Below are 20,229 nucleotides of genomic sequence, written 5' to 3'. Positions count from 1 at the left end.
TTTGCATTGTTGCCAAAAAGTTCAATTTTGGTTTCATCTGACCAGAGCACCTTCTTCCACATGTTTGGTGTGTCTCCCAGGTGGCTTGTGGCAAACTTTAAACAACACTTTTTATGGATATCTTTAAGAAATGGCTTTCTTCTTGCCACTCTTCCATAAAGGCCATATTTGTGCAATATACGACTGATTGTTGCCCTATGGACAGAGTCTCCCACCTCAGCTGTAGATCTCTGCAGTTCATCCAGAGTGATCATGGGCCTCTTGGCTGCATCTCTGATCAGTCTTCTCCTTGTATGAGCTGAAAGTTTAGAGGGACGGCCAGGTCTTGGTAGATTTGCAGTGGTCTGATACTCCTTCCATTTCAATATTATCACTTGCGCAGTGCTCCTTGGGATGTTTAAAGCTTGGGAAATCTTTTTGTATCCAAATCCGGCTTTAAACTTCTTCACAACAGTATCTCGGACCTGCCTGGTGTGTTCCTTGTTCTTCATGATGCTCTCTGCGCTTTTAACGGACCTCTGAGACTATCACAGTGCAGGTGCATTTATACGGAGACTTGATTACACACAGGTGGATTGTATTTATCATCATTAGTCATTTAGGTCAACATTGGATCATTCAGAGATCCTCACTGAACTTCTGGAGAGAGTTTGCTGCACTGAAAGTAAAGGGGCTGAATAATTTTGCACGCCCAATTTTTCAGTTTTTGATTTGTTAAAAAAGTTTTAAATATCCAATACATGTCTTTCCACTTCATGATTGTGTCCCACTTGTTGTTGATTCTTCACAAAAAAATACAGTTTTATATCTTTATGTTTGAAGCCTGAAATGTGGCAAAAGGTCGCAAAGTTCAAGGGGGCCGAATACTTTCGCAAGGCACTGTATATTCTTCAAGAATCAATAGGCATACAGTGACTTTGGGAAGTGTTCAGACCCCTCGACTTTTCCCACATTTTGTTAGGATACAGCCTTATTCCAAATTTGGTTAAATATACTTATTTTCTCAGCAATCTACACACAATGCCCCAAAATGACAAAGTGAAAACTTGTTTTAGATTTGCAAATGTATTAATAACAAAAACAAAAATACATGATTTACATAAGTATTCAGACCCTTTGCTATGAGACTCGAAATTGAGCTCAGGTGCATCCTGTTTCCATTGATCATCCTTGAGATGTTTCTACAACTTGATTGGAGTCCACCTGTGGTAAATTCAATTGATTGAACATGATTTGGAAAGGCACACACCTGTGTATATAAGGTCCCACAGTGCATGTCAGAGCAAAAACCAAGGGTAACAAAACATTTCTGCAGTATTCTTAAATGGAAGATGTTTGGAACAACCAAAACTCTTCCTAGAGATGACCAAACTGAGCAATCGGGGGAGAAGGGCTCTTTATTTAACTAGGCAAGTCAGTTAAGAACAAACAATGACGGCCTACCGGGGAGCAGTGGGATAACTGCCTTGTTCAGGGGCAGAACGATAGATTTTTACCTTGTCAGCTCGGGGATTCGATCCATCAACCTTTCGGTTGCTGGCCTAATGCTCTAGCCACTAGGCTACCTGCTGCCCCAAAACCTTACAACCATCTCTGCAGCACTCCAACAATCAGGCCTTTATGGTAGAGTGACTAGGTGGAAGCCACTCCTCAGTAAAAAGCACATGACAGCCCGCTTGGAGTTTGCCAAAAGACACCTAAAGACTTTCAGACCAAGGGAAACAAGATTCTCTGGTCTAATGAAACCATAATTGAACTATTTGGCCTGTATGCCAAGCATCACGTCTGGAGGAAACCTGGTACCATCCCTATGGTGAAGCATGGTGGTGGCAGCATCATGCTGTGGGGATGTTTGTCAGCGGAAGGGACTGGGAGACTAGTTCAGGGTCGAGGTAAAGATGAACGGAGCAAAGTACAGAGAGATTCTTGATGAAAACCTGCTCCAGAGAGCTCAGGACCTCAGACTGGGTCAACGGTTCACCTTCCAACAGGACAACAAGCCTAAGCACACAGCCAAGACAATGCAGGAGTGGCTTCGGGACAAGTCTTTGAGTGTCCTTGAGTGGCCCAGACAGAGCTTGGACATGAACCTGATCTAACATCTCTGGAGAGACCTAAAAATAGCTGTGCAGCAATGCTCCCCATCCAACCTGAGGATCTGTAGAGAAGAATGGGAGAAACTACCAAAATACAGGTGTGCCAAGCTTGTAGTGTCATACCCAAGAAGACTCAAGCCTGTAATCGCTGCCAAAGGTGCTTCAACAAAGTACTGAGTAAATGGTCTGAATACTTATGTAAATTTGATATATCAATTTTTTGGTTTTAATAAATTAGCAAAAAACTATAAAAACCTGTTTTTGCTATGTCATTATGGGGTATTGTGTGTAGATTGATGAGGGGGAAAAAACGATTTAGTCAATTTTAGAATAAGGCTGTAATATAACAAGATGTGTAAAAAGTCAAGGGGTCTGAATACTATCCGAATGCACGGTATATCATTAATTTATCATTTACAAAATGGATGTAGCAACTAAGGATTCTAGCTTAAAACATGCTCAAAATTGTGTTTTTGAACCTCAACATTCAGTAGTTGTACGCAGACCACCTCTCTCTGAATACACATGCCTTTTTATAGATCCCACCGCTGTACTGTTTTGGCTAGGAATGTGGAAGTCTCAGGGCCGGGAAAAGAAGAATATAGTCTTTCACTTGTGAAATGTGGGGAGAATATGTGCATTGCTGAGGCATTGAGTGGATTGGATTACTTCTGGGAGCAGAGAGAGACCCATTGTCTTTCCTGTTGTCAAGACTGAATGTGTGCGAGGCTGTTGAGCTGCTGAGCGCAAACAAGCAAGTTCTCATTGACATCTGCTTGGGTCATTTTCTGCACCTGTATGAAAAAATGCAAATATCAACATTTGCTCTAGCTTGTACTGCTCTGAGATTTCATGCCAACGACCATTAGTCAACTTGTGATTCTACGTCCTGGCCAGGCCATTGTTGTGTCAAAAACAGGCTGTGCTGACTATGACACCATATGGCTCTTGTATGCTTCCGATAAGCTATCTGTTCCCTTACCTTATCAATAGCATTTAATATGCTTCATATTTGAGTCGCCATCTGTAGGACAGTGTGTGTGTGAGTTATTGTAGGTGAGCGCATGTGTCTGTATGTGTATTTGTGCACATACGTGATTTTTTCTTGACTTGAAATTCCTGGCCTTGAATTGCACTTCAAGGTTTACTAAGCGAACAAATACGTTCATAGTTTTGTAAACAAGTTCACATAGACAAGTCAACAGTAGGTATGAATGAACCACACATGGGCATTACCACATCATTTACAATCAGCAAGCTGGTTTTTCCTTCTGTGGTCATGGGTCATTGTGAACATGTAAACTGTAGTGGGATTACAGCCCAAAGCAAACAGGCACGTCCTGTCGTTTTAATATACTACTAAGTCATAATTTCCTATTAAAATCCATCTGCGGTCAAAACTAATTAAGAGTTATCATAGGAAAAAAAGAATGCCATGGAAACTGTTGGATGTTTGAGTGCATTGGTTTTGTGCAGGGGGATTGTACTTGGGCTGGTGCCACATATCAAGTTTTCCTTCACAATGTTATTTTATGTATTTATTTAGTAGTGTAGGTTAGCATGGAAGACATTTATTTTCTTCAGAAAATCTATCATTTTTCAATCCTCTTACATTTGTTGCATTCTTTAAGAAATGGAAACAGCTGTTAGGAATGAAGGCCTAAACTGATCAAAAGCACAATTACGCATACCCAACAAATATTTTCTATTTCCTGTATGATAACAGTCTGAGAAATGCCTTGTGGGAATCAGAATGGCACAAAGCATTCCTTTATCTAATCAAGGGAAGAATTGATGAAATGAAAGGATGCTGCTTTTGTTATAGCTACACAAAACAAGAGGAGTAGGGCGAGTAAAAGAGATGTGATCTGTCATTTAATCTGGACACAGGGTCGTTAATTGTGTAATTACATGCAGACATTTAGCAGGGGAGGGACTCATCGCCACATCATTGTGTCTGTGATCGGATAGCATGCTTCGCTAAAACACACTACCGTACTGCTGGGTTCCAGTCACTCTGTACCCTGAGGTAAACTCTGTTCTAGAAAGAGAATTTTGCAGTATGGTCTGCTGCTCAACAGTTTCAGTAAGGCCGCAGAGAGGCCGATGTAGAGTGCCACCAAAAAGGAAAAGCTGGCTCAAAGCCACTGACGTCATCTAAGTAAATCTGCTTCAGGACTGCAGTCATAAAATGACTGCCAGCTAGAGTGCACTTTGGCCTTGTCAACTGCCTTTGCAAGTGTAATTCACTTTTTCTACATATGTATAATTATGACAAACAGCTTTTGTATTAATTTGTTTGTCCCGCTTTGTCTTTTGGTATATTGACCTTTACCTCATCATATGTTAATTTTCAAAAGGTCCAAAGCACTTTCTCTCTAGATAAGTCAAAGAGTCAAAGAAATCTTAAAAAACTAAGTTGTAGAGCATTATGCTGCCATACTGTTGCAGGAAATCTGGGGAAAATAAGAAGGAAAGAGAAAAATAAAATGTAAGAGCTTTCCTCATCTTTAGAAGTCATACAGTAAAGAAACCACTGTTTCAGCACTTTACAATTATAGCCTCATAAGTCATACCATATGTCAGCCTCAGTCAGTTTCTCAGGAAAGTCGTCTTAATCGCGTCTTATTAAACTGTAATGATTTGGAAGTTATTGGGAAATTGTTATAAGTACCTTCCCTACTTTCACACTCTCCGAACTCTTCTTTTTTGGATGGGAAAAAGTCATTTAAACGAGTTACCACATTACCAGACACACATGAGAAGCAATATCTAATCCATGAATCATTAGATGAGTCAGTTCCTGAAACCACTATAAACCTTCAAGTTGTTGGCCACAGCTGAAAGCAGGAAATCCAGGCTTCAATAACTTCCTTTCCCAGTGCAGGCTATGCTAGTGGTTTAGTGCCCACTAGCAATAGGAAGATGTACGCCCGTAGAACAAAGGCCCTCAGTCACTTCATTTACTGAAACTGTTTATAATTTGTGGTCTGTATTCAAATGTGGGCTGTCCAGGCTCTCTGGCACCGTATTCCCCAGTCCTCTCCTGTAATAAATCCCTACAAGGCCTTTCATTAATGGCTGCTGTATTGTTATCATGGCCGACAGAGATCAGGCAGGCTCGCTCTGCCCTGAAGCTGCCCTGGATTCAGCCGAGGCACAGATAGACTTTGGGTGAGCTCCCAACATTAGTATGCACTCTGTGCCCAGTGAATGAGTTTGAACTCTAGCCCGAAGCACAGCATTCGTAGGTTTCTTTACGGCTTAGATCTGTGTATGTAAATACTACTGTAAGCATGTTTGGCTGGGAAACATTGGCCTAATATGATTACACCTCATAAACAGTTTTAATTGCTCCGTCTGAGGACCATACAGTACATTTTGCTTTGGTCCATTTTTGCGTTGATGCTGGATGTGGCTATGGACTACAGCATGTTTAGACATTCCTTGCATTTATTAGAAATGTTGTCTCAAAATGTTCTGACAAAGTTGTGTGTTTTGGTATCGTTTTGCCCTGACAAATAAATTATATTACAAGGTAAGCACTTCAATAGAGCTCCTTACATTTTGGGCTTCAAATAGGGAAATGATCATTGTCAATGTAAAACTTAGTTTCTTTCAATAACTGTTCAATGGTTTTTGTTTGTGTACACTGCTTGCTTAATTGAAATAGCTCAATGAAATGAATTAAAGCTTTGTGCTGAAGTTGGGTGAAAAATTCAGTTGAGTAAATCAGAGTTTGAGAAAACCTTGAGTGAGGTTTGAGCTTTTGTTTGACACTGGCAGATTTATATGCTATTTGTTTTGTACAGTGACTCAATATGTACTTAACCAAGCCAGGTCAACAAGGAATTTTCTCCATCAAATTACCTTGGAGCTTCATGGGGGATGATGTGTCTCATCTGGCCAAGCCTTCCTTTAAGTACCAATAAACTGGACAGCATCCGCCACACAATGAACAGCAAACAATAGTTTCTAGAAAATTCCATTTTACCTTTCTACCGGTAGCACCTTGGGCTGGTTTATGGCAGATGGAGGCCCAAACAGACGTCCTTCCTGAGATGGAGGGCTCTGTGATGGTGAGTGTGGTGTGGAGGAGCTGGATGCAGATGGTGGTCTTCATGCTCATCACTGATTTGTTTTTTCATGCTTATCCACAGTGTCCTGACTGAGCCCGCGCCCAGCCTGAAGCCCCCAGACTGCTCTGCTCTCATAACTGTCAGGGGATCCTTTATCTGCCAGACGTTTATTTACAGCTTTCATTTCCTGCGCTTTATGTGCTCCCCCTTCTCTCCTCACTAGTGTGACGCGACCATGTGCAGACGTTGGAATGCCCTGCATATTTTTGACGAACAGAAGTTTATTGCGTCGAATGCATTGATTTCCAACATTGTTGCGGTTGGATGGCATGTTTTTATGTCATGGATTTGTAGTTCATCATTTCTGACGTGAAGAATGTATCATGGGCACATTTTTTAGCAGATCCTTTGCTAATTTTCTGAATAGACATCTACAGTAAAAGACTGATGGAAATTGGTCCCTTGTACTCCCACTGTATCTGATGTGCCCAGGTCTAGAAGGTGCTACTTGATTCTGATACGTCGTGAGGCAGGTGGGGACTGGGAGAGCTTCTTTGACAGTGCCTGTAAATCAATCCCATTCTCTACCGAGTAGAGATTGATCCCCGAGCGGGCGGCCCGTTGGTCGGGCACTGGGCGGCGGGCTCTAGGCCTCACATTTGAGTGGGATATTATCAGACAGATTCACTACACCCAAGCCTGCTGGTTTAAAGAGGCATGAAATAAACGCTTGGCCATTGCCAATAACAGAGGGAGCATTAGCGAGCTACTCTACTGAACCTTTTGCTCCCTGCATTGGGAGATTGGTATTGAAAACCGTGTTCATTCATTTATCAGCACTCCATACCCAGCAGATTTATTCATGAAACCTGGAGGAAAATCCAATACTACGTAGATCAATCGGTTTGTCCCTGTGTACGGCTGGACATTCTTGTGTTCCCCTGCACACCTTGTAATTTTCCTCTCCTTAAAGAGGCTACAGCAGAACAGAAATTGTGCCAATTGGACATTTTTTGCACAATACTGGTGCACTGGGTTCGTCAGTCAAAGCTTGCGTCCATAGTCATAGATGGGGTAAACCTTTTAATAAGCCTGTTTCAGAAAGAATAGATGTCTAACAGAAGAAACGTCATATTTCGATGTTGCTAGGTGTGCATCTAAGAAATGAAAAGAAATGTAAAGCTTTCTGAATGTTTGAATTGTATCATTTCATGAATGTTCTAGAACTTTATATCTCAAGGTCCATACCGTACAGAAAGGGTTTCTGCTCGTCATTCTTGATACATGCCATTCCAGTTATAATGAACATGTTTTGATGAAGCAAACTGTAAATGGAATCTCAGTAATGTCCCATCATGGTAATATGCATAATTGGATACTTTTTGTTCCAAACATGAGGGCTTTGGCATACATTCAACATTACTGAAATAATTAGCCGAAGCCCATGGTACGCCTTTAAAACTCACAGCGAACATTGAGTTTTGTAATCACATGGTAATTATAGTTCTCCACAGTGCAGGCTTAACTACTATGGGTCATTATGGGGTGCGCAAAAGCCATTCACAGGATCATTATTGCACCCTCTGAGATAACAGCACAAAAGGACTCCACATGGAAAATTACATTTGAGACCTCTCATCTGCTATTTCATTACCCAGGTCTGTATGATCGGTGAAATGGGTTCTTTTAATTTAAGGAGCTGGATTCCATTTTAGCGTGAACGAGAGTGGTTTATGTAATCTGCCGATAAGTGTCATCTCCCATAATGCCATGTCACAACTATGGCCCAACCCTTGCCAATGCATTCACTTGTTGCCCGCTTTTGTCCTTATCTTGCTAATAAGACCATTTCCATGGTTCCGACCTTGGTGTGATAGGAGTTTGCAATTATCTGTTAAGGCCCCAAGTGTTTCTACAGGTGACATTCCTACCTCTCTCTTTGGCCAGGATAATTAGTGTTCAGATTCTCAGACACTAGGAGACCAGCTCAATAGGAAACCTCACAGTCCCCATGTACCTCTCACATCTCAGGACTATCTGATTGATGCCACATGGTGTTGAAGACCTGGCATCTGGGGACAGGGATGGAGATGGAATCTGGGCGCACATAGTTTTGAGCATGAATTCTGTGATGCACTCTCTCAATCGAGGTTTCAGGAGTATTTTTTCACAAAAAAATATGTATTTACTAATTCCTAACATCTTTTAGTTCTCTATTTATCACATTTGACTGTCGACAGCATTATTACCTTCAAAACAAATTTGAATGGTCACATGCGCCGAATACAACAGGTACAGCAGACTTTACATTGAAACGCTTACTTTCGTGCCTATTCCCAACAATGCAGAGTTAAAAAGTACCTTCTAACAGCATCAGTAATGGCTGTTCTTCCTTGTGGGCCTGGTAGCTACTGGAGGTTTTGTGATAAACAAGGTGTAACATGGTGTCCTGGGGATATGTGGAGTCTATGAACACCAGTAACCGGAATACACAAGGAGATGGGTCTGTTCCATGACAGCCTGTGTGATGAGGTGATAATGATTCTCACTGCCACAGAGTCTTCTGCAGGAATACAAGAACCCGGACCCACTCAGCAGAGAGTGAGCAGACACAACAAAATATGCACACTCTCACACAGATGTGTGCCATATAAATGTGAAAGGTCGGTGGAGATTAAGGGGTTATTTTTAGGTTAGCTTAATTGAGTAGACATTTTATGATTGTAGTTTGTAGAAATGATTTTGAATTGATCCAATAACCTTATTCATAATCCTTGGCAATAACCTTATTCACAAGAAGCTTGTTTTAAAACATATGGGTTGGAATGTACTCAACATAGTTGTACCGTAAATTAAAATGTCAAACCAAGCCATGGAGTTTACTAGGGTTACCAAGACAATGGAATCAGAATATAAAATATTGTATAGAATATTAGGAACACCTGCTTTTTCCATGACATAAACTGATCAGGTGAAAGCCATGATCCCTTATTGATGTCACTTGTTAAATCCACTTCAGGGTAGATGAAGGGGAGGAGACATTTTAAGCCTTGAGACATGGAATGTGTGTGTGCCATTCAGAGGGTGAAGGGGCAAGACAAAATATTTAAGTTCCTTTGAATGGGGAATGGTAGTAGGTACCAGGCACACCGGTTTGTGTCAAGAACTGCAGTGCTGCTGGGTTTTTCACGCTCAATAGTTTCCCGTGTTTATCAAGAATGGTCCACCACCAGAAGGATATCCAACCAACTTGACACAACTGTGGGAAGCATTGGAGTCAACATGGGCCAGCATCCCTGTGGAACGCTTTCGACACCTTTTACAGTCCACGCCCTGACAATTCAATATTAGGAAGGTGTTCCTAATGTTTTGTATACTCAGTGTAGATGCTTATTATCTGTCCAAAAGTAATCTTGTTGTAGTTGTATTGTCATTGCTAAGGAAAAGCAGGACACAGAAAACATTCAATTATGGGAAGAATGTCTCCCCCCTGAATATTGTACATTTGACAATTTCAAACTTTGTTCCGTAGTGGTTTCCTTTGTTAGCGAAATCTCTTTCCTCCATCTTTTCCAATGACCTTGAGAGAGCGTGACACGTAAAATTGGCCCAAAGTGAAATTCTATGATTGTCAACATCTTTTGAATTGTCCATCCTATATTACTAGTGCAGTGAGCCGAGTCTTTGCATCTTTGGATAGCGCTATCGCCTTTGGAGTTCCAGTAAGCGAGTTTTTGGCAAGCACCCAGATTAGACAGTTCACTTCTCTAGGGACTTAACATATCAATCATGATATAGTTTGTGTCATGTTTTATTACAGAATAGGGTTGAATTTTCCCCCCCTGTATTTTACAAATGTTTATAAAACCCGGTATTTCCTGCCAAAACCGGAAGTGTCATTCGAAAGCATTATAAAGCATGTCTGGATTTGATTGGAGCTTTGATCAGCATGAAAATTCCAACCTGATGCTACCTGAGCCTGAAGAGACATACATTAAAGACATTTAACGAGTCCAAGCGTAAAAAAGCCCAAATGCCGTTATCCAATACATACAGTGTCTTTGGGAAGTATTCAGACTCCTTGACATTTTCCATATTTTGTTACGTTACAGCCTTATTCTAAAATGGAATAGATGGTGAGAGACAGAATGCGAGAGAGTGCTTGCGTGTGCACTGATTTAAAGCAACAATATTCGAGTGATAGGCTTTTTTAGCTGCAGCTGTAATTAAAAATATATCATCTTTTCAATTAAAAAACAAGTTGACTCCCGAAAGCCAGATGGAGATGGGTAAATTAGACGCCAATTCGGTCTTTATATTACTGTAGCATAGACTATTCTGCAGAAAATGTAGGCCTACCTGTCACAAGAAAACAAGTTACCATGATGAGATGGTAAGTCTACATGCATTGTGAACTGCGCTCCATACTGAGATGGACTGTCTGTCCCCACCCTCAGCGTTGATTCATCATGCAGAGTCTCGTAGAGAAGCCAGATTTAGGCATCGCATTTAATTTAACAGTTGCACTTCACACCATTGTCACGTGTGCTCCCTCTCCGGCCTCTAGGTCACCACTCTGCTAGTTATGGGTCACACCTGTCACCATCGTTACTCGCACTTGTGCGTCTTCAGACTCACCTGGACTCCATCACCTCCCTGATTACCTTCCCTATATATGTCACTCCCTTTGGTTCCTTCCCCAGGCATCATTGTTTCTGTTTCATGTCTGTGCTTTGTTCGTGTTTCTTGTTTTGTATTATGTTTCATTTATTGATTAAATCACTCACTCCCTGAACTTGCTTCCTGACTCTCAGCGCACTCGTTACAACCGTGCTGTTCAAATAAATAATTAATTATAATTTACCAGTTTCTCATACTTATTTATCCCGGGAAAAGGGAGTGGTTTTGAGCGGTAAATCCTGGAAAATTTCAGTAACCAGGTTCCCGCCATTCAACCGTATCACTGAACTCTCTGAGGTATAAGTTGTCATTTTCTTTGTTTATGCATGTTGATAAATTGATTTTTGCCCTGATTCGCTCTATCACTCTCTTGCTTTCTAACTTTATTTTTTCTATCATTCTCTCTCTCCCTCCTTCTCTCTCTCTCTTTCTCTCCCTGTCTCTCTCTCTCTCCCTCTTTATCTCTCTTGTGTAATAATGGATGAGACACATCAGTGCCTTATCATCCAACCAGAACAGATACCAGAAATCCTGCCATCAAACAACAGTCACGTGGTGTATCCTGTTAAGCTTCCATCATTTTGTTTTACAGATCCAAATCCCTAATCCTTGAACTGTTGGTGTGTGTGTGTGTGTGTGTGTGTGTGTGTGTGTGTGTGTGTGTGTGTGTGTGTGTGTGTGTGTGTGTGTGTGTGTGTGTGTGTGTGTGTGTGTGTGTGTGTGTGTGTGTGTGTTCGATGTCTGTGAATTGTGAAAGAGGCGTGTAGGGGCACATCCTGGCTGCAATGATTGGGGAGACTTTTCAGAGAGGGGTACAGCCTCAGGAGAACCTGTGAACACACACACAGATACAATGAACACAACCTTTTGGTGAGTGAGGAAAGCTATTGAACTCCACTATGATATTATAGGCACATCAGTACACAATTATATAAACATAGGCCTGGCTTATGACCGTGCCACTGAGATTTAAAAGCATAGAATTTGCCATCCACAGTGTTAGGCTCTTAGAGAAGGGAAATCCTCATTTCCAATTTTATGTTAGAGTAGACACGATGCAAGAAATCATCCATTGTATGTGAAGAGGGTTATAAGAAAATGTGTGTGGAGAAAAGTACACACTTTGGGTACACGATGTTGTTTCATCATTGATTCGATTTTTGGGATTTAAGTAATTCAAATTAATTTAAAGTGGTCGCATTATAGTCATCACATACTTTTCATGTGGGGTTTTGTTGATGTCTGTGTTCTTGTCCATTAGTCTTGATGACTGAAACAGTTGGGCTTAGTTGAGTTGGGAATTTGATTAGAGTTTTACAGAAATATTTCCAGACATTCAATTAACTGTAATGACTCACAAAAGCCACAATGCTCTTTACCTGCTGAAGGTTGCAGGTGTTCGTATTGTTTCACCATTTTTGTACTATTACGCAGAAATATATGAATGGAGCCAGATTGAGAAGCTCCCATCTACCATACAGTTCCATTATTACAGCCAAATGCATTTTAATTAAGCATCTTTCTACTTTGTAGACATGCTGTAGGGCAGCTAATGCAATGTTGCTCTACCAGTCTAGCTCCATAATTGTATTGAAAAGTGTGCAGCAAACACCTGCTTATAGTGATACGTTAGTGCACACCAGATGAAATTATCATGTTTGTTGGTGGGCTATTTTGTTTTGAGTGATGTACGATCGTGAGAAAGCGCCTCTCCCTGGGTGGGAATGGGATTTGTCTGTAGCCTATGGTGTCCTTGTTCTGGGTATGTCTGAAATGCTTTCCCTGCTTTGAGAGCGAGGTGTAGCGACAGCAGCCCAGCCACAGTATATTGTTGCATGACTAATCTCTGTCTCCCATCTGCCACTGGGGCCTTGACAAACATCACCACTTCAGCATCATCTGGAGACATATTGCACTAATCACAACACTCGTCTCTCTCCCGGTCCAAACACACAGCCAGCTCAGCATAGCATACCTGTTATGGCTAAAGCACCCAGGCACATTCTCCTATGAGTGTATTTATACAGAAGGCTGTGTGACATAGACTAAATATTAGAGACACACTTGTTTGATTGCTGTAAAAAAGTTCTTAACAACACAGTAATGCACTTGGCATGGTTTGCATTTGGATTTGGCTCAGTTCATCTACATCATGTTCTATTGGTAAATGTATTTCCCTTGCCTTTCATTACTCAAGTCTATAGGGGACAGCAATGATTTATGTTCGTCATGTAAGTGTTTTAGGGATGAAAAGTCAAGGTCTTGGGAGTCAGCAAATCCTCCATTCTCTCCTATCAAGAAAGAGAAGTGATTTATTTTCTGTTTGCAAACATGCCCCTGCGTTTGTTTCTCCATTAAGACAGCTGAGTGACCATAGTTTAGAGGACGTTCATTAGAAGACTATTCAAGGTGTTCTATATTTGTCTTGTGTTTAAAAACATGTTTTATCCGTAAAACTTTCAGCAAAGAATGTCTAGTGCTATGCTCCACTGATGATCTCACTCTGTTCAAAACGGCAAGAACGACTCACTTGTCAATGTCGGGAGATCAATGAAACAAAGGGTTATCAGTAATTGAAAGATGAAGACATACCCATCAAACTCTGGCTAATTGAGTGAACCTGACCTCATATTTCCTCAGCATGCTCAAGGAGGTGGTCATCCGCTTGGACCCAGAATTCATCTGGTTGTCGAGGTGCTCTCCTGAGAGATGCTCCTCATGGAATAGTGACAGAGGTCAATTATGTAGGGTGATTTATTACTAAGCCAAATGACTGCAGAGTCACTTCAGCCATGCCCAGTGATTAAGCTGTTGTAACTCAATAGATTTATCTGATGTTCTCTAACACTTGTTCAGGTTAATAGACTACAGCGTGCTAATGACAGTGTTAGGTTAAAGACATTCATTCAGGGGACATACGGTAGAGTGCTTCTGGCTGTGGTGTCTTGGTGGGAAATAAACTTCTTGACGCCCTTGACAATGTATTATTCCATTGAATTGACTTTGGCGAATGGTGGCAATAAACGTACCAACAACAAGAGAAATGTGTATTCTATGACACCAGTATGTCATAGAATTATGCGGACATTGATTATATCACAATGTAACTGCCACTAAGTAAATGCATTTCTAAATAGCATTGACTTACTGTAGATCTGTCAGCTGTACGACGTGGATGCTTCTACTGGCCAAGAGAGGTACTCTTGAGCCCCTTTGCTGCCTCAGTCTTTGAAGCTCTTTGTGATTACATGGCATGGAGTGTGTACCGCTGTTTCCCCCCTCAGAGTAATCCTGCAGCAGATGCGGCTGCACACCATCCCCAGCAATGGATGGAGGAGAGAGGAAAGGTTTATTTATAGTGGTTATATTAACAAAATTAATTTAGAGTACCACTTAAAATGAATGAATTAGCCTACCAAGTTCTATTATACCATTTCAATGATATGTATTACCCCTCCACCCCTACCCCCCTCGATCTTTATACCCCAGATTCAAATATTTTCTGCTCTATTCTTTTCATTTAGCAATATGATAGGCCAAGGCTCTCTGCTGCCCTTCCCTAGCGGTAAATGCTAGTTGTGGTTGAGAGCGCATTTTTTTTGGGGGACAGGGTGGGGTGGTGGATTCAATAATTCATTGCACGCTTCAGTGTAACAGTATTCATTTCCTGGTGTGGCGCGTCAGGGGAAACCACCTGTAGAAGAGCGGGGAAACATCAGACCATTGTGGAATGAACATGGCCATGAACTCACTAAACACCCCTCCAAATATCAGTGTTTTTTCCCTCTTTTGGAGGGAAATCATGAGCTAGCATGGAAACCAGACGTGTCCAGACACTCACGTTAGCTCTCGCTCTCTTTCTCTCTCTCGCTCTCTCTTTTCTCTCTCTCTATTTTCTCTCTCTCTCTCTATATATATCTTTTTTTTCTCTCTATCTTTCTGAATGGTGAACCCCTGGAAAGAGTGTTCACAGCCATTTAGGAAAAATAAATACTGTATCACAGAGAAGACTCATTTTTCAGAATCCCTTACGGCAATGGCATTGGCAATGACAAATGCAAAGGCGTGTTTTTCAAAGGTCCTCTCAAAAATACCACTATTATGACTTGACTGGGTTTGACTTGTTGAAGAAGTAAAGAAAAAATCTTGCTTGAGGTCAGGTATTACAATCATGACCGTGCTGCATGTGGTTACCGATGTAGTTTATTATTGAGTCTGGGTGGAGGGAGCAGGGCTGGAGAAAAAGACCAAGCCATTTAGTGGTCGAAATGGACGTTTTTTCCCCTCCCTCATCAGTCTGTGAGTAAGTTCTGCAGAGTCAGCAGTCAGTTCACAAAAACAGAATTCAGTAAACGCTCCCTCCACTCTCTGGGAGGTTTTTTTCTTCTCCCAAACAGCTTGCTCCCATCCCCCCCCTCTCCCCCCTCACGAACCGACATTCTAGAAGAAACATATGCTGCTAGTCCCACTTCACAACAGCTTGTGCAGCTTGAATAGGATCTTGCCTAGAGAGGAAGCGGTCGTCTGGAAGGGGAGAGGAGGATAGGGAGGGAGAGGGGAAGATAGGGAGGGGGATGGGGAAGTGGGGGGGGGGGGGGTGCTAGAGTGAAGGGCTACAAAAACATCCACCAAATGAACTCCCCAGTTGTGATTTTCACCGTTAAAATTCAACTCAGCATGATTGTCTACAGCAATATATAAGAACCTACATTGCTTTCATGAGTTACTTTGTGGACAATAGTTTTGATTGAGGAGAGATGGACCCTTTCAGTTTAGGTACTTTTCTGCCTCGAATTTAAATGTGATTTCCTCCTCCTTCGCTTACAGTCTAGCAGTTTGAATGAGTTTTTAATGGGGATCTAATTCAGAGCAGGTTGTTTACACAGCATAAATGCAAAGAAAATTGAGGAATCTCACAGTGGAATTTTCTGTCAAGGGAATTCACAATGTGGAAAACAGACTCTTTCCTGGAACAAAGAGGACAGGGGATATTTTTTTTCCATTTGAAATTTAAAGTGGTACAGATATGGTTGTGTCCTTTCTTGAGTGGGCTTCTCTATTTCTTTTTGCCTCATAAACATTCTACAGTTGTCCTACATGAATTTCATCCAGATTTAAGAGTCTATTTGACAGTCCTGACAGCTGGTATTAAAAGGCTTCAACAGCTCCTGTGCAGGAGATGCCAGGTGCGCTGGATGTGTTTTAGGGTTATGTTCTCATTAGATATTTTATGTCTGCAGTCTTGTATTTTTTATTTGCTTGCTTATCTATTTTGGAAAGTAAAGGAAGGGATTCTACTACAACAAGCTAAAAATGGATCCTGTGATGAAGTCGCTGCACTTGACCTCCATCACATCATTTGTTTTAAATGGGAGATAACATGAAGTATTTTCAAGAGTACCATTTAAAATTTCGGACAAAAACTAGCATGAAGGAACGTTTCAGTCCCTTCCATGGCATCTAGTGAAACTGTACCACAGTCATCCTAATCCTAACATCATAGGTAGATAGCCAGGCCAAGAATCCTCTCCTGTTTGGCTCACCACACTATTGACCAGTGGCCACGAGCAGTGTGTTGTCGTCTTGGAGGCAGATGCCTGTGCTGTGGAGAGTGACGGATAGTTTGTGTTTGTTTATTTGGGAATTCCAGATCTATCCCTACTGTGCTCCAGGCTTCGGCTTGGAGATCCCAAGCACCACCATGGACCCCAGCAGCTGGAGCGGCAGCGAGAGCCCTGCCGAGGACATGGAGAGGATGAGCGATTCGGCAGACAAGCCCCTGGACAATGACGCCGAGGGGGTGTGGAGCCCCGACATCGAGCAGAGCTTTCAGGAGGCGCTGGCCATATATCCCCCCTGTGGGCGCAGGAAGATCATTCTATCTGACGAGGGAAAGATGTACGGTGAGTACATGGGGTCAGGGATGTGGGTTGGTATATGGGAGGAAGAGCGACGATACCCTCCTTTGTTATTATATATACACATATATATATATATATATATATATATATATATATATATATATATATATATATATATATATATATATATATATATAGTATTTTTTTTTACGTAGATTTTTTAAGATGGTAGTCACAACATTTCACTTTTAAAACCAATTGCATATCATCATTTCACACTCAAATAATCTTGGTATGGGAGCTTAAAAAGTGCCCAAAGTGACTGAGGAAGGTTTTCAGAGAGATTCAGTGTTAATAAAGGGACCGTACAAGTGAAACAATAGACTGGGAGTGAAAATGTCAATCAGTAATTCATTTGTGGGACTTGCAGACTGTTAAGGGCTCCTTGGCGGTAGACATACATTCATGTCTCTTCTCTGCAGAAGTAGGAGTCTATAAGTAAAGCAGCATTAACTATTAGGCAGGGGCAGATGGTGCTGTGGCTGCCACCAGCTGTGGCTGCCACCAACCCCCCCCCACCTCCCCCATTCCTGGCTGGGTGATGTCATGGAAAGAGGGAATATTTTCTTTCTGCAGTGTTGGACTCTCTCACAGCCTGTCAGTGTCAAGTGAAAGCAGAAAGCCCCTCTGGGTGTTAGTTTGCAGCTGTCATGTGACCCCTCCGGCCAAACCAAATGTAAAGTCTAGGAGTTGCAGCGAAGCCCCCTCAGCTGCCGGTACAAAGAGGCTTCAGACCACACGACCAACCAGCTCACCACCTCAGCACCACCTCCTCTCTCCCGCAAGCAGAATGGGAGTGCCATTCTGAGCATAACAAATAGGTTTGCCTAGCAAGTTTTAAATGATTAACGCCAAGGACAAGACTCACTAGTGCACAACTGGACACGCCAGTCTCATTTTTGGTTGGACGCATTCTTCTCTCCGATAAGAGATCAAATGGCCACCATCAGACAAGTTATATAGCTCAGGCACTTCTACCATTTCAAATTCCACAAAACAGCATTTAACATAAAACAGCACGTTTTGTGTCAAATGCAAACCTTGGGAGAATTGATAGGCCTTTGCTGGCTCTGCTAATGCATAAAGAATATGATAATAACCGATTCAAGGTTATTCATTTTCATAAAAATCCATTGTCTTCTGCTTTGTTTGTTTCCAGTGCTGTGTAAAGGGAAGTGCCATGCAGAGTGGTGTCTACAGCTATTCCGTCAGTGGTTGTGTTATTGGTGGTATTGAATGTAACTTGACCTGCCTGGGATCAGGGGGATTGAGCGGAGGTCAACCATGCTTGATGTGCTGGGTATCCGCTTGCATACAGTGGGGCAAAAAAAGTATATAATCAGCCACCAATTGTGCAAGTTCTCCCACTTAAAAAGATGAGAGAGGCCTGTAATTTTCATCATAGGTACACTTCAACTATGACAGACAAAATGAGAGAAAAAAAAATCCAGAAAATCACATTGTAGGATTTTTAATGAATTTATTTGCAAATTATGGTGGAAAATAAGTATTTGGTCAATAACAAAAGTTTATCTCAATACTTTGTTATATACCCTTTGTTGGCAATGACAGAGGTCAAACGTTTTCTGTAAGTTTTCACAAGGTTTTCACACACTGTTGCTGGTATTTTGGCCCCATTCCTCCATGCAGATCTCCTCTAGAGTAGTGATGTTTTGGGGCTGTTGCTGGGCAACACGGACTTTCAACTCCCTCCAAAGATTTTCTATGGGGTTGAGATCTGGCTTGACCACTCCAGGACCTTGAAATGCTTCTTACGAAGCCACTCCTTCGTTGCCGGGCGGTGTGTTTGGGATCATTGTCATGCTGAAAGACCCAGCCACGTTTCATCTTCAATGCCCTTGCTGATGGCAGGAGGTTTTTACTCAAAATCTCACGATACATGGCCCCATTCATTCTTTCCTTTACACGGATCAGTCGTCCTGGTCCCTTTGTAGAAAAACAGCCCCAAAGCATGATGTTTCCACCCCCATGCTTCACAGTAGGTATGGTGTTCTTTGGATGCAACTCAGCATTCTTTGTCCTCCAAACACGACGAGTTGAGTTTTTACCAAAAGTTATATTTTGGTTTCATCTGACCATATGACATTCTCCCAATCTTCTTCTGGATCATCCAAATGCTCTCTAGCAAACTTCAGATGGGCCTGGACATGTACTGGCTTAAGCAGGGGGACACGTCTGGCACTGCAGGATTTGAGTCCCTGGCGGCGTAGTGTGTTACTGATGGTAGGCTTTGTTACTTTGGTCCCAGCTCTCTGCAGGTCATTCACTAGGTCCCCCCGTGGGGTTCTGGGATTTTTGCTCACCGTTCTTGTGATTATTTTGACCCCACGGGGTGAGATCTTGCGTGGAGCCCCAGATCGAGGGAGATTATCAGTGGTCTTGTATGTCTTCCATTTCCTAATAATTGCTCCCACAGTTGATTTCTTCAAACCAAGCTGCTTACCTATTGCAGATTCAGTCTTCCCAGCCTGGTGCAGGTCTACAATTTTGTTTCTGGTGTCCTTTGACAGCTCTTTGGTCTTGGCCATAGTGGAGTTTGGAGTGTGACTGTTTGAGGTTGTGGACAGGTGTATTTTATACTGATAACAAGTTCAAACAGGTGCCATTAATACAGGCAACGAGTGGAGGACAGAGGAGCCTCTTAAAGAAGAAGTTACAGGTCTGTGAGAGCCAGAAATCTTGCTTGTTTGTAGGAGACCCAATACTTATTTTCCACCATAATTTGCTAATAAATTCATTAAAAATCCTACAATGTGATTTTCTGGATTTTTTTTCTCATTTTGTCTGTCATAGTTGATGTGTACCTATGATGAAAATTACAGGCCTCTCTCATCTTTTTAAGTGGGAGAACTTGCACAATTGGTGGCTGACTAAATACTTTTTTGCCCCACTGTATATACTCACCAGCATAATCCACTGTGTCCCCGGACTGGCCTTTCACTGTGCCCTGAGCCAGAGATGTCAGCCCATCACGGTGAAATATTGACTGAAATATACACTCAGTGGCCAGTTTATTAGGTCCGTTCACGGAAATGGTTCGCTCCTACAGACAGAGTCACTTGGCCGTGGCTTGCTATATATAGCAGGCAGACTGGCATCAAGGCATTCAGTTACTGTCCGATTGAACATTAGAATGTGCAAAACAAGTGACCTAAGCGAATTTGCCTTGTGTCAACAGTATAGGCTGGTGGTAGTGGTGTACTGGTGTAGGGAATGTTTTCAAGGTCCCTTGATAACAAATCAAATCCAATGTATTTATATCGCCCTTCTTACATCAGCTGATATTTCAAAGTGCTGTACAGAAACCCAGCCTAAAACCCCAAACAGCAAGCAATGCAGGTGTAGAAGCACCTAGGAAGAAACCTAGAGAGGAACCAGGCTATGAGGGGTGGCCAGTCCTCTTCTGGCTGTGCCAGGTGGAGATTATAACAG

At 42.0% G+C, this 20,229-nt stretch overlaps 1 protein-coding gene across 11 annotated transcripts in view; it reads left to right on the top strand.

The window, feature by feature from the left end:
- LOC110526376 (transcriptional enhancer factor TEF-1) overlaps positions 1 to 20,229 on the top strand; it is a 56,531-nt gene that overhangs the window by 3,925 nt on the left and 32,377 nt on the right. For 8 of the 11 annotated variants that reach the window (XM_036980731.2, XM_021607299.3, XM_021607298.3 and 5 more), the window contains one exon: positions 16,506 to 16,758. In XM_036980731.2, the coding sequence (XP_036836626.1) occupies positions 16,557 to 16,758 (202 nt within the window). In that variant the 5' untranslated portion in view covers positions 16,506 to 16,556. Of the gene's footprint in view, positions 1 to 11,612; positions 11,726 to 16,505; positions 16,759 to 20,229 lie in introns of all 11 variants that reach the window. The other 3 variants (XM_090238629.1, XM_090238626.1, XM_090238628.1) reach the window with 2 other exon arrangements.

The sequence above is a fragment of the Oncorhynchus mykiss genome, chromosome 6 (genome assembly GCF_057628025.1).
Source record: "Oncorhynchus mykiss isolate SJ-2025 chromosome 6, ASM5762802v1, whole genome shotgun sequence".
NCBI classification, from domain to species: Eukaryota; Metazoa; Chordata; class Actinopteri; order Salmoniformes; family Salmonidae; genus Oncorhynchus; species Oncorhynchus mykiss.
Note: the sequence above shows the minus strand (reverse complement) of the source record. Positions and strands in the feature narration are given on the sequence as shown.